Source organism: Xiphophorus couchianus, chromosome 14 (genome assembly GCF_001444195.1).
Source record: "Xiphophorus couchianus chromosome 14, X_couchianus-1.0, whole genome shotgun sequence".
Lineage (NCBI taxonomy): Eukaryota > Metazoa > Chordata > Actinopteri > Cyprinodontiformes > Poeciliidae > Xiphophorus > Xiphophorus couchianus.
Genome location: NC_040241.1, coordinates 12818302 through 12833763, shown reverse-complemented (window position 1 = coordinate 12833763; position 15462 = coordinate 12818302). Strand labels below are relative to the sequence as shown.

General features: G+C 39.2%; 2 protein-coding genes and 3 long non-coding RNA genes across 6 annotated transcripts; all 5 read left to right on the top strand.

Moving 5' to 3' along the window:
• The first annotated feature begins 1545 nt into the window (after nucleotides 1-1545).
• On the top strand, nucleotides 1546-5058 carry LOC114157728 (cell wall protein DAN4-like). 2 transcript variants are annotated; one of them, XM_028038877.1, is made up of 8 exons: nucleotides 1546-2388; nucleotides 2505-2569; nucleotides 2656-2849; nucleotides 2943-3023; nucleotides 3102-3445; nucleotides 4321-4382; nucleotides 4461-4609; nucleotides 4729-5058. In XM_028038877.1, the coding sequence occupies exons 1-8, from the start codon at nucleotides 2203-2205 to the stop codon at nucleotides 4815-4817; spliced, it is 1170 nt and encodes a 389-aa protein (XP_027894678.1). In that variant the 5' UTR covers nucleotides 1546-2202; the 3' UTR covers nucleotides 4818-5058. The 2 variants fall into 2 exon arrangements, with proteins under 2 accessions (XP_027894678.1, XP_027894677.1); XM_028038876.1 differs by having other exon boundaries at nucleotides 1547-2388; nucleotides 2943-3445.
• Nucleotides 5059-6238: 1180 nt separating this feature from the next.
• LOC114157735 (uncharacterized) lies at nucleotides 6239-6823 on the top strand. Its single transcript, XR_003598239.1, has 2 exons — nucleotides 6239-6374; nucleotides 6494-6823. It is a non-coding gene; the product is annotated as an uncharacterized LOC114157735 (long non-coding RNA).
• Nucleotides 6824-8003: 1180 nt separating this feature from the next.
• LOC114157734 (uncharacterized) lies at nucleotides 8004-8588 on the top strand. Its single transcript, XR_003598238.1, has 2 exons — nucleotides 8004-8139; nucleotides 8259-8588. It is a non-coding gene; the product is annotated as an uncharacterized LOC114157734 (long non-coding RNA).
• Nucleotides 8589-10146: 1558 nt separating this feature from the next.
• LOC114157750 (uncharacterized) lies at nucleotides 10147-12671 on the top strand. Its single transcript, XR_003598254.1, has 3 exons — nucleotides 10147-10365; nucleotides 11637-11693; nucleotides 12331-12671. It is a non-coding gene; the product is annotated as an uncharacterized LOC114157750 (long non-coding RNA).
• Nucleotides 12672-12902: 231 nt separating this feature from the next.
• On the top strand, nucleotides 12903-14270 carry LOC114157868 (probable beta-glucosidase btgE; the record flags this gene model as incomplete). The annotated part of the gene is made up of 2 exons (XM_028039037.1): nucleotides 12903-12965; nucleotides 14214-14270. Coding segments are annotated over 2 exons (120 nt in total), but the record flags the coding sequence as incomplete, so codon positions are not given.
• Nucleotides 14271-15462: the final 1192 nt, after the last annotated feature.

Here is a 15462-nt window from a genome sequence, read left to right as displayed (position 1 = left end):
CCAACAACAACCACAGCTTCTCCAACCACAACCACAGCTGCTCCAACCACAACAACAATTCCTTCAACCACAACAGCTGCACCAACCACAACCACAGCTACTCCAATCACAACCACAGTTTCTCCAACCACAACAACAGTTCCTTCAACCACAAAAGCTGCACCAACCACAACCACAGCAGCTCCAACCAAAACAACAGAGACACCATCCTCAGCAACAGCAGCTCCAACCACTACCACAGCGGCTGCAACCACATCAGTTTCTCCAACCACAACCACAGCAGGTCCGGCCACAACAACAGTTGCTCCAACCACAACAACAGTAGTTCCGACAACAACAACAACAACAGTTGCTCCAACCACAACCACAGCTGCTCCAACCACAACAATTCCTTCAACCACCACAGCTGCACCAACCACAACCACAGCAGCTCCAACCACAACAGCATCACCATCCACAACTACAGCTGCTCCCACAACAACAACACAGGCACCAACCACAACTACAGTAGCTGCAACCACAACCACAGCTTCTCCAACCACAACCACAGTAGCTCCGACGACAACAACAATTCTTTCAACCACAACAGCTGCAACAACGACAAACGCAGCAACTCCAACCACAACAACAGCAGCTCCAACCACAACAACATCTGCTCCAACAACAACCACAGCTTCACCAACCACAACAACAGAGACACAACCTACAACAACAGAGACACCGACCACAACCACAGCTTCTCCAACCACAACAACAGCAACTCGAACCACAACTACAGTAGCTCCAACCACAACCACAGCTGCTCCAAACACAACAATTCCTTCAACCACAACAGCTTCTCCAACCACAACCACAGTAGCTCCGACGACAACAACAATTCTTTCAACCACAACAGCTGCAACAACAACAAACGCAGCAACTCCAACCACAACAGCAGCTCCAACCACAACAACATCTGCTCCAACAACAACCACAGCTTCACCAACCACAAGAACAGAGACACAACCTACAACAACAGAGACACCGACCACAACCACAGCTTCTCCAACCACAACAACAGCAACTCCAACCACAACTACAGTAGCTCCAACCACAACTACAGTATCTCCAACCACAACTACAGTAGCTCCAACCATAACAACAGAGACACCAACCACAACAACAGCCGCTCCAACCACAGTTACATCTGCTCTGTCCACAACAACAGCTGCTCCAACCACAACTACAGCAGCTCCAACTACAACCATAGTTGCTGCAACCAGAACAGTTTCTCCAACCACAACCACAGTAGCTCTGTCCACAGCAACAGCTGCTCCAACCACAACCACAGTAGCTCCAACCATAACAACAGAGACACCAACCACAACAACAGCCGCTCCAACCACAGTTACATCTGCTCTGTCCACAACAACAGCTGCTCCAACCACAACTACAGCAGCTCCAACTACAACCATAGTTGCTGCAACCAGAACAGTTTCTCCAACCACAACCACAGTAGCTCTGTCCACAGCAACAGCTGCTCCAACCACAACCACAGTAGCTCCAACCACAACTACAGAGACACCAACCACAACAACAGCAGCTCCAACCACAACCACAGCTGCTTCGACCACAACAACAGCAGCTCCAACCACAACATCAGACACTCCAACAACAGCTGCCCCAATCACCACCATAACTGCTACATCCACATCCACATCCGTTGCGCCAACAATAACAAGATCTACTGCAAGCATCCCAATTACAGCTGGCTCAACCATAACTACAAATCTGCAAACCACAGCAGCTCCATCCACAACTACGATTGCCCAATCCACTAGAATTATTGTAACAGCCACTACCAAAACTTCTCCAGCTACATCCATATCAACTTCATCCACATCCTCAGTTTTTCCTTCAACAATATCAGCTTCATCAGTAATAACAGCTGCTACAGTTACAAGTCAAACTTCTGTTACAGATACCACAGTGTCTCCTAACACATTCACAGCTGCCCCAAATATAGCCACAAATGCCCCGATCAGAACCACAAGTGGTTCAACCAACACTTCTGCTACTCCAGCAACAACTACACCTGCTCTAATTACTTCCACAGTTCTTCCTTTAACAGCCACACCTTCCCTGACCGCAACAATTCCATCAAATACGACAGTTTCATCTCCCACCACAGCTCCTTCGACACTATCAGCTAAGCCAACCTTAATGTCATCTACTCAAAACCAAACCACAGCTTATCAAACAATTCCGGCTACTAATGCAACTCCTACAAATGGACCTCCTGCTCCAGTTTTTTATGTTGGAGTGGTTGTTTACGAACCATTTGATGAAGATCTCAAAGATAATAACACCCAAACATTTAAGGATCTCGCGAAGAGGATTGTAGCAGTAGTAAGTGCCATAGTAAAATATATCATTATGGTCATATTGTCAGACATTCAATTGAAATATTAAAATATTCAGTTATACAATATTCTTATCATTGTACTTAATCTTTTGTCCTACAGTATGACATGCTCTACAGAAAAGCTTTTGGAGCCCTCTTCGTCCGTAGTTATGTCATTTCATTTAGGTAAGCTTAATTTCTTTTTTTTTTTTAATAAACAAAATGAATATATGTTTTCCTAAACTTGTTTATATTTTGCGTTTATATTGCAGAGTTTCTTTAACATCCCGCATTCGAATGAATGTCACAGAAGTAGAAGTTGGGGTGGAGTTTAACCAAACCACGCCACTTGTGGAACTCCCAAGGAACGAAGAAGTACAAAAAACGTTATCAGATGCTATAGATAAGTCTAATAACAACACTATCATGGATGTTCCATTTTCACCTGGTTCTGTCCAAATAATACGTAAGTAAATCGTGGTCTAACACTACACAGAAACAGAGCAATGTAAATTTTTATTTAAGCAGCATTGTCTTTTTTCTTTTCTTTTTCTGGCAGGCACACCTTTGCCAACCACACCGCCCACTACAAATTCTACAGATACTACTATCTCTCCAAACTCAACTGCAACTACTGCAGTTAATCCAACAACCAACACCACAACTCCATCTACTGAAGTTAATTCAACAACCAACACCACAACTCCATCTACTGCAGTTAATCCAACAACCAACACCACAACTCCATCTACTGCAGTTAATCCAACAACCAACACCACAACTCCATCTGCTGCAGTTAATCCAACAACCAACACCACAACTCCATCTACTGAAGTTAATCCAACAACCAACACCACAACTCCATCTACTGCAGTTAATCCAACAACCAAAACCACAGCTCCATCTACTGCAGTTAATCCAACAACCAAAACAACTCCAACTGTGGAGGCAACAGTCACAAGGAAAGTGACTTTTAGGTCTCTGGGCGAGACCTTCACCACTGATTTGCTGAACCCATCATCTGCCGCATTTAAAAATCGAGCTGCACTTTTAAAGTCAAATGTAAGTCTTATTTCAGCTTATAGTAAAATATTTGTAAAAGAGCTTTAACAAACAACACTTTCAAGTTGAAAATTGTTTTGAGACAGAACCATAAAGCTGTCTAAATTATTTTGTATTCAAAAAAATGAAAATTGAATAAAAGAAACTATGTTCAATACCACAGGAGGGCAAGGGTTGTTAGAAAAAAAATCTACACCTTGGCCTGTATGGTGTAGATTTATTCCCTGATTTAAAATTAGAATATACTTTCTGGATCCTGAAAGGGAAGTTGTTTATTTGTTAACAAGCTACTCCCATCTAACGTGTCAAATACTGGTAAATATAAATATAACCATACGTGATATAAAAATTAAAAATACATGCACAAGTGTGAAATGATGAATAATTTAAAAGAAGGAAAATAAACAAAAACAAATATGTATGCTTGTTTGGATATATCTGAATCTATAAATAAGTCCAGGGTAAATATAATCTTTGTTATATAGTCTGATGGCACTTTTAAAATATCAAATTATGATTCAAATTGTTTAGTTATACAATTAACCTTTAACCAACGTCTGTAGAACCTTGTCAGTTAATTCTTTATTTAAATCAGGTGGGTTTAAGAAACACACTTTGTAACATGCAGGGCAAAAATTGGTTAAAACAATGTTTCTTCACTTAATGAATTCACATTTTCCTTTAGCAAAAGTTAGTAATATCTAATATAACTGAAATACCACACATACACAAAAGGTTTATCATGATTTTTTTTTTTGCCTAAACTATCATAGGAAAATTTTATATTTGATGTAATTTCAGGATTTGGATGACTGAGACATAGAAAAAATTACAACTTTAATTTACAGAACAATATTTTCCTTGTCTTCCTGCAGCTTGAACCTCTCTTCCAGCGAACGTTTTCTACTTTACGCGACTTCACTGTAACTTCATTCAGGTATGATTTGCAGACAATTTTAAACATTGTTGAATATAAATTTGGACAAATTAACTGATATTTTTGTTTCATTTTTAGCAACGGATCAATTATCAACAACATGAACCTTAAATTTTCAGCAGCGTTTGTACCTAGCAACATTCAAATTGCAGAGGTTTTGCTGAAAGCAGCTTTGAACGTCACAGACTTCAACATCGAAACTGCTTCTTTTCTTGTGGATGACATACGTAAGCTAAATTACATTCAAATAAAAATAAGTTAGCATTGCAATGATACAAAATCTGGTATATAACAGAGGAGGTGTTTTTTCAAATAAGGTCATGTGTCTTCTTTTCCTCACTTGCAGAGGTATCAAGTGGAGTAAGCCACAACATCAGCCTCATCACTGCACTCAGCTTGGTCCTGCTGTCATGGCTTCTTTCAAACCAGCAATAACGTCTCTGCTGGTTTCCAGAGGAAGATGTGCTGGAAAATGTCAATTCTTACTGGTGTGAAGAAGGACATTCTAAAAATTTACTCATGACACTTTAAAACTTTAAAAACATTTATTGAATCTTGATACTGTATAACAGTGAATATGTTTATTTGAATTGTCAGGCTCTTTAAGTTTGTTCATATCAGTTCTTTCTTATTTATTTATGTAAATTTAATTATTATGGTAAAGTAATATAATTTATAATCTGTGAAAGGTAACATGAAGGTAATTAAGGATTATTTAGGTCAGAGACTGTTTATGTAATCCTTAAGATTTCTCTCTCAATCAATATTGTAAAACTGTCTGATCAATGTCCTGTATGATTGTCTAGTTTTTCTTTTTCTTTTAGTTGTATTTATCACAAAAATATTTTGTATTCAGTATGCTGAAAGTATTTTTGCTTATTTTTTCCTGTATAGATATCAATATAATAAAGATAAATTATAAGATACAGCGTTGGTCCTAGACTAAATTTATCAGAGTGTCCAAGGTGGGGCGATCATTTTTTTTATGGGGGCACATAGTAAAAAATTTTAAAAAAAGAAAAATCTTCATTTTATACATTATGTGAAGCTCCAGATTGCAGAGCGCTTGGGGTTGAAATTCAGCCTGGGGACTTGAAGAAGTCTTTAATCTGTTTCTAAAACATAATCAGCATTTAACATATATGTATTTAATGGCACAGTTAAAAGTAACAAAAGTTTATTAAACAATCAGATTATAAAAATTAAAGCAAATTTAATGGAACAAAAAAAACAACCTCCAAGGCTATACAGAACTATTACATTATGAAGGGAAATTATTCATATTTAAACTTAAAACAGAACAGGACAACTACGTGTAGCCTCTATATTGAGATTTTTTTTAATTATATTTTATTTTGAACACAGGTTTTCTCCTAAAATGTTTCCTCTTACATTAAAGGAATCTGTGCCTTTTATTGGTCAGCCAGTAGGGACTGATTTTATTAATTAGCGTTACATGTGTAATTATTAATGCTGTGTGTGCCCTGAACACAAACACATGTAGGTAATGATGGCTGACCTGCTGTAGTCCTGGAAGATTTTCTTCAGCCTTACCTACATCATCCAATCGCTGCGTCATGAGCTTCTACCACAACCTATCAGCATCGGAATGCACCTCAATTAACTTCTCCATCTACGGCTCCATCTGCCCACCAGTCGGGCTTCAACCCACCTCCATCCCTTCTTCTCCACCCTTGTTCTTCCATCTTCTTCAGACTTCCACCCTCTCCTTTGCCTCCTCCACCAGTGTCCAGGTCCCGGGGGGAAGACGTCTCTAATCCTCATGCTAATCTGCTCATCCAAGCCTATAGCATTTCACAGCTTCCATGTCTTCTACCGGATGCAACGGATCAATTGTCAACAACATGAACCTCAAATTTTCAGCAGCGTTTATACCTAGCAACATTCAAATTGCAGAGGTTTTGCTGAAAGCAGCTTTGATCGTCACAGACTTCAACATTGAAACTGCTTCTTTTCTTGTGGATGACATACGTAAGCTAAATTACATTCAAATAAAAATAAGTTAGCATTGCAATGATACAAAATCTGGTATATAACAGAGGAGGTGTTTTTTCAAATAAGGTCATGTGTCTTCTTTTCCTCACTTGCAGAGGTATCAAGTGGAGTAAGCCACAACATCAGCCTCATCACTGCACTCAGCTTGGTCCTGCTGTCATGGCTTCTTTCAAACCAGCAATAACGTCTCTGCTGGTTTCCAGAGGAAGATGTGCTGGAAAATGTCAATTCTTACTGGTGTGAAGAAGGACATTCTAAAAATTTACTCATGACACTTTAAAACTTTAAAAACATTTATTGAATCTTGATACTGTATAACAGTGAATATGTTTATTTGAATTGTCAGGCTCTTTAAGTTTGTTCATATCAGTTCTTTCTTATTTATTTATGTAAATTTAATTATTATGGTAAAGTAATATAATTTATAATCTGTGAACGGTAACATGAAGGTAATTAAGGATTATTTAGGTCAGAGACTGTTTATGTAATCCTTAAGATTTCTCTCTCAATCAATATTGTAAAACTGTCTGATCAATGTCCTGTATGATTGTCTAGTTTTTCTTTTTCTTTTAGTTGTATTTATCACAAAAATATTTTGTATTCAGTATGCTGAAAGTATTTTTGCTTATTTTTTCCTGTATAGATATCAATATAATAAAGATAAATTATAAGATACAGCGTTGGTCCTAGACTAAATTTATCAGAGTGTCCAAGGTGGGGCGATCATTTTTTTTATGGGGGCACATAGTAAAAAATTTTAAAAAAAGAAAAATCTTCATTTTATACATTATGTGAAGCTCCAGATTGCAGAGCGCTTGGGGTTGAAATTCAGCCTGGGGACTTGAAGAAGTCTTTAATCTGTTTCTAAAACATAATCAGCATTTAACATATATGTATTTAATGGCACAGTTAAAAGTAACAAAAGTTTATTAAACAATCAGATTATAAAAATTAAAGCAAATTTAATGGAACAAAAAAAACAACCTCCAAGGCTATACAGAACTATTACATTATGAAGGGAAATTATTCATATTTAAACTTAAAACAGAACAGGACAACTACGTGTAGCCTCTATATTGAGATTTTTTTTAATTATATTTTATTTTGAACACAGGTTTTCTCCTAAAATGTTTCCTCTTACATTAAAGGAATCTGTGCCTTTTATTGGTCAGCCAGTAGGGACTGATTTTATTAATTAGCGTTACATGTGTAATTATTAATGCTGTGTGTGCCCTGAACACAAACACATGTAGGTAATGATGGCTGACCTGCTGTAGTCCTGGAAGATTTTCTTCAGCCTTACCTACATCATCCAATCGCTGCGTCATGAGCTTCTACCACAACCTATCAGCATCGGAATGCACCTCAATTAACTTCTCCATCTACGGCTCCATCTGCCCACCAGTCGGGCTTCAACCCACCTCCATCCCTTCTTCTCCACCCTTGTTCTTCCATCTTCTTCAGACTTCCACCCTCTCCTTTGCCTCCTCCACCAGTGTCCAGGTCCCGGGGGGAAGACGTCTCTAATCCTCATGCTAATCTGCTCATCCAAGCCTATAGCATTTCACAGCTTCCATGTCTTCTACCGGATGCAACGGATCAATTGTCAACAACATGAACCTCAAATTTTCAGCAGCGTTTATACCTAGCAACATTCAAATTGCAGAGGTTTTGCTGAAAGCAGCTTTGATCGTCACAGACTTCAACATTGAAACTGCTTCTTTTCTTGTGGATGACATACGTAAGCTAAATTACATTCAAATAAAAATAAGTTAGCATTGCAATGATACAAAATCTGGTATATAACAGAGGAGGTGTTTTTTCAAATAAGGTCATGTGTCTTCTTTTCCTCACTTGCAGAGGTATCAAGTGGAGTAAGCCACAACATCAGCCTCATCACTGCACTCAGCTTGGTCCTGCTGTCATGGCTTCTTTCAAACCAGCAATAACGTCTCTGCTGGTTTCCAGAGGAAGATGTGCTGGAAAATGTCAATTCTTACTGGTGTGAAGAAGGACATTCTAAAAATTTACTCATGACACTTTAAAACTTTAAAAACATTTATTGAATCTTGATACTGTATAACAGTGAATATGTTTATTTGAATTGTCAGGCTCTTTAAGTTTGTTCATATCAGTTCTTTCTTATTTATTTATGTAAATTTAATTATTATGGTAAAGTAATATAATTTATAATCTGTGAAAGGTAACATGAAGGTAATTAAGGATTATTTAGGTCAGAGACTGTTTATGTAATCCTTAAGATTTCTCTCTCAATCAATATTGTAAGACTGTCTGATCAATGTCCTGTATGATTGTTTAGTTTTTCTTTTTCTTTTAGTTGTATTTATCACAAAAATATTTTGTATTCAGTATGCTGAAAGTATTTTTGCTTATTTTTTCCTGTATAGATATCAATATAATAAAGATAAATTATAAGATACAGCGTTGGTCCTAGACTAAATTTATCAGAGTGTCCAAGGTGGGGTGATAATATTTTTTATGGGGGCACATAGTAAAAAATTTTAAAAAAAGAAAAATCTTCATTTTATACATTATGTGAAGCTCCAGATTGCAGAGCGCTTGGGGTTGAAATTCAGCCTGGGGACTTGAAGAAGTCTTTAATCTGTTTCTAAAACATAATCAGCATTTAACATATATGTATTTAATGGCACAGTTAAAAGTAGCAAAAGTTTATTAAACAATCAGATTATAAAAATTAAAGCAAATTTAATGGAATAAAAAAACAACCTCCAAGGCTATACAGAACTATTACATTATGAAGGGAAATTATTCATATTTAAACTTAAAACAGAACAGGACAACTACGTGTAGCCTCTATATTGAGATTTTTTTAAATTATATTTTATTTTGAACACAGGTTTTCTCCTAAAATGTTTCCTCTTACATTAAAGGAATTTGTGCCTTTTATTGGTCAGCCAGTAGGGACTGATTTTATTAATTAGCGTTACATGTGTAATTATTAATGCTGTGTGTGCCCTGAACACAAACACATGTAGGTAATGATGGCTGACCTGCTGTAGTCCTGTTGCTTAGTCATCACTGACCTCCTCCACACAGGGTTAACTCTAACCCTAAAATGTGTTAATATGCTGCATTTCCATGTGTCCTGCAGGCACGTTTTGGATTGGTCTCCCTACATATTTTCAGCCCCACCCACCTCTTTCTCCTTTCTTTTTGAATGTCACAGTGCAGTTTTAGGTGAGCAAGATCACACCCCTGCAAAGATGCATATTCACATGGTGCCTGAGTTTTTTGGGGGCGGTTCTGCCTGTGTCTGGTTTCTCTGTCACGAAACCTGTATAGGCTGAAGGCCAGCCTGAGAAAGCACTCTTCCTTACACCCATTGAGGGATGATGATGTTCCACATTCAGCTGAAGTTTTCTGACATGTGTGTTCTTATTTTCCCAGCAGAAACTGATTCAGAGTTAGCAATGGATGTAGCGCAATTGGAAGGTTGAACAAATTACAAGGGGAAGAAAAGTGAAAAATTGGTTTCACTAGGATGGGAGTCAATGCTAACTAAACTGAGTGGAAACCTTCTAATTCTCAATACTGAGGCACATCTTTGGACTTTGTCATATTGACATTTGGCCTGCTTCACAAATAACAGACCAGAGGATTGTAAAACATTCAAATAGAGGCTTTTTTTACACGTAACTGCTTTGAATAATAGGTGTGGGCAGAAATATTTATTTTTGTCAAGACAAACTTAGTAGGACGTCATGAAAGCTTCAAAGCAATAGGCATAATCATTTCTGGGAATAGCTGAAAGAGGAATGCAACCCATCTGAGCCTGGGAATCAGACTATTTAAAAATATTACATAAGTAAGGTACCACAGAATTCCTGAAAAAAACTTTTAAAACTTTAATTTATGCTACGTAAGGTTACAATACCATGTGACGGACATCACAATAGAAATAATTCATCCTGAATTTCACATTTGAGTAAGTACTTTTGTCCACTTTTCTAACCTCAACATTTCTGTGTTTATGTATTTTTAGATTTGACGTTGTGCAAATATTTGCAAAGACTTTAGGATGTACCAGTACTGCATTGTATATTATATTGAACATTCTTGTAAAAAATGCTGCTATAGCAAAGAACGCTAATCATTTCTAAAACACAACTTATCTAAGCTACTACATTTTCAACCCAGGCAAATCATATCAAATTGAAGAAGCCCAGTTATGGTGACACTAGCATGACTACAGTGAAGCTTGTTCTGGGGACGTCACTCTACTACCCTAACACTTAACGCTAACTAAAATATTAACATGGAAGTGTTCTGGGTATAAATAATTAAGTATTTTTTGTAATTCAAAAGAGGCTTTTCATTATTACCTGCTGATTACTGTTTAAACAGTTATGTACATCTCTTCCAGCGTTTATGATCTGCCATTGCTTTTTTGGAGTAAATCTTGGTTTAACACAAAGTGTCCTAAGAATGTAATCACCTTACTCTCTGATAATACAGTTTTTTCTTCTCCAACAGCAAAGGAATATTTAAAAAGATCTTAACGTGAACTTTTATCTGGATTAAATCATGAAAAAATGTCTTGGATAAAGAGATAGGTCAGTTTCACTGTTGATCACCATAAAGTACATGCATTTGTCTAACAATCATAAGGTTGTTCTTCTGACTGCTCTCTAACAAAAGGTTAAAGAGGGACAGGTAGAGGAAGTGTCCATTCTAGCTGTTATGTACTGTTTATGCAAATGTGTCACATAGTTACAAGGATCGGTTTCACACAACATCAACAGCTGAAGCTCTTTAGGTAGCTGACTGTCTTCTGTAGGAATGAATTGCTCTGTTTTCACTATACAGAAAAAAAAAAACTATAAAAATTTTACTTCTTCCTGTAACATTTTCATAACATACAAACATAAAATAAAAAAAAAACAATTAATTTATTTATTGTTTTACTTTTAAAGTTAAGTTAAATTAGTCTTAGGGTTATGATTAGCATAAGTATGTTGTAAAATAAAATATGAGGAGTTTAACATTCATAACAACAGAAAATATATAGACTTGTCACTACAAAATCCTTATAAGTAACAGACTAATAAATATGTTACTGCATATACCTTGTCAAATAATTAAAATTAAATCTTAACTGATAGCAGTAGAAGATTTTTTGAACATTCAGTAATTAAAGTACGATGTAAATGTGTGTGCATAATTTCAGCAGATAAAAGTCTGTATTTGATTTTGCAGATTCAACTGGAATCATAATGGAGTTTCGAGTCATATTAAGTCTTCTATTTCTTACAGGTAATGCATGAGATGTTTAAAGTGGTGCTTTGAAATGTCTTAATTTAAAGAAAGACGAACAGAAACAAATACTTATTACAAAGACTTTGAATTGATTAGTTGGATGGTGATTCATTTCATTCAATTTAAAACTACTTCGTTAATTCTAAAGGAGATTTAATGTTGTTATAAGTCATCTTACCCAAGTTAAGTTATTGTTGATGTTGAGGGCTATGGACAGAAAAGCTCTCCTGTAGTGATCTGAGTTACAGCAAATTGGAAGAAGCCTCTGAATAAAAAAACTTTGTCGTTCTCTGACAGGCAAAAAGTCTATGGTCACTGATGACAGATTAGTGATATTTCTGTAGTACCAGAACAAAACCAGATGTCTTGGAAATAGAAAGATTTAACAAAGGATGACGTTTTCATGCAGCACAGAAAAAAATTATAAGTTTGGATTGATAAAAATAACAACAATGGTGTACTGAGAAAACATATGATTTAAATCAGTGGAGGGTGTTTAAAGTGATCTACATGAAATGAATATTAACTTCTCCCACCATTTAGTGAAGAAAAAAATGATCATTTTTCTGCTGTAAAATCTTTTACAAGAAATGTATATTTGACTGTCAATACAACAAGTTTCATTGTATTACAGCTGCTGTTGCTGCTGCTGCACTTGGAATTGCCAATGCTACATCTTCTCTTGAATCTACCGGGCCAACAACACCCACAGTTCCTCCGACATCCACATCTGTTCCTTCAACAACAACAAACACAATTGCTCCCACTCCCATTTCAGCTGCTTCAACAACTACAGCTGTTCCTCTAACAATTATTACTGTTCCTCCTACCATAACCTCAATTTCATCTGCATCGACCACAGTTGTACCCCGAACAACCACAGTTGTACCTCTAACAGTAACAACAGCTGCACAAACAACTACAGCTGTTCCTTCAACAACAACAGCTGCACCAACCACAACAGCTTCTCCAACCACAACAACAGAGACACCATCCACAACCACAGCTTCTCCGACCACAACAGTTGCTACAACCACAACAGGTTCTCCAAACCCAACCACAATAGCTACGACCACAACAACAGTTGCTCCAACCACAACAACAGTTGCTCCAACCACAACAACAGTTGCTCCAACCACAACCACAGCTGCTCCAACAACAACAACAGCAGCTCCGACGACAAGAACAACAACTCCAACCACAACCACAGTAGCTCCGACGACAACAGTTGCTCCAACCACAACAACAATTCCTTCAATCACAACAGCTGCACGAACCACAACCACAGCAGCTCCAACCACAACCACAGCTGCTCCGACCACAACAACAGAGGCACCAACCACAACAACAGTTGCTCCATCCACAACAACAGTAGTTCCGACGACAACAACAGCAACTCCAACCACAACTACATCTGCTCTGTCCACAACAATAGTTGCTCCAACCACAACAACAGAGGCAGCAACCACAACAACAGCAGCTCCAACCACAACCACAGCGGCTGCTACCACAACAGTTTCTCCAACGACAACCACAGCAGCTCTGACCACAACAACAGTTGCTCTAACCACAACTACAATAGCTCCAACCACAACAACAGAGACACCAACCACAACAACAGCAGCTCCAACCACAACAACAGTTGCTCCAACCACAACAACAGTAGCTCCGACGACAACAACAGTGGCTCCAACCACAACCACAGCTGCTGCAACCACAACAGCTGCTGCAACCACAACAGCTTCTCCAACCACAACCACAACAGCTCCAACCACAACAGCTGCTTCATCCACAACATCAATTCCTTCAACCACAACAGCTGCACCAACCACAACCACAGCAGCTCCAACCACAACAGCTTCTCCAACCACAAAAACAGCGTCTCCAACCACAACCACAGCTGCTCCAACCACAACAATTCCTTCAACCACAACAGTTGCACCAACCACAACCACAGCTGCTCCAACCACAACAATTCTTTCTACCACAACAGGTGCTCCAACCACAACCACAGCAGCTCCGAGCACAACCACAGCCGCTCCAACCACAACCACAGCTGCTCCATCCACAACAACAGTAGCTCCGACAACAACAACAGCTGCTCCAACCACAACAACAATTCCTTCAACCACAACAGCTGCACCAACCACAACCACAGCAGCTCCAACCACAACCACAGCTGCTCCAACCACAACAGCTTCTGCAACCACCACAACAGAGACACCATCCACAACCACAGCTTCTCCGACCACAACAGTTTCTGCAACCACAACAACAGAGACACCATCCACAACCACAGCTTCTCCGACCACAACAGTTGCTCCAACCACAACAACAGTTGCTCCAACCACAACCACAGCTGCTCCAACGACAACAGTTGCTCCAACCACAACAACAATTCCTTCAATCACAACAGCTCCACGAACCACAACCACAGAAGCTCCAACCACAACCACAGCTGCTCCAACCACAACAACAGTAGCTCCGACCACAACAACAGAGGCACCAACCACAACAACAGTTGCTCCATCCACAACAACAGTAGCTCCGACAACAACAACAGCTGCTCCAACCACAACAACAATTCCTTCAACCACAACAGCTGCACCAACCACAACCACAGCAGCTCCAACCACAACCACAGCTGCTCCAACCACAACAACAGTAGCTCCAACCACAACTACATCTGCTCTGTCCACAACAATAGTTGCTCCAACCACAACCACAGCTGCTCCAACCACAACCACAACTGCTCTGTCCACAACATCAGAGGCACCAACTACAACAACAGCAACTAAAACCACAACCACAGCAGCTCCAACCACAACCACAGCTGCTCCAACCACAACCACAGCTGCTCCAACCACAACAGCTTCTCCAACCACAACAACAGTAGCTCCAACCACAACAGTAGTTCCGACGACAACAACAGCAACTCCAACCACAACTACATCTGCTCTGTCCACAACAATAGTTGCTCCAACCACAACAAGAGAGGCAGCAACCACAACTTCAGCAACTAAAACCACAACCACAGCCGCTCCAACCACAACTGCTCCAACCACAACAACGGAGACACCAACCACAACCACAGATGCTCCAACCACAACAGCTTCTGCAACCACAACAACAGTAGCTCCAACCACAACAACAATTCCTTCAATCACAACAGCTCCACGAACCACAACCACAGAAGCTCCAACCACAACCACAGCTGCTCCAACCACAACAACAGTAGCTCCGACCACAACAACAGAGGCACCAACCACAACAACAGTTGCTCCATCCACAACAACAGTAGCTTCGACAACAACAACAACAATTCCTTCAACCACAACAGCTGCACCAACCACAACCACAGCAGCTCCAACCACAACCACAGCTGCTCCAACCACAACAGAAGCTCCTCCAACCACAACAGCAGTAGCTCCAACCACAACCACAGCTCCTCCAACCACAACAGCTTCTCCATACACAACAACAGAAGTTAGAACCACAACTACAGCAGCTCCAACCACAACTACATCTGCTCTGTCCACAACAATAGTTGCTCCAACCACAACAACAGAGGCAGCAACCACAACTTCAGCAACTCCAACCACAACCACAGCCGCTCCAACCACAACAACAGAGGCACCAACTGCAACAACAGCTGCTCCAACAACAACCACAGCTTCTCCAACCACAACCACAGCTGCTCCTACCACAACAACTATTCCTTCAACCACAACAGCTGCACCAACCACAACCAAAGCAGCACCAACCA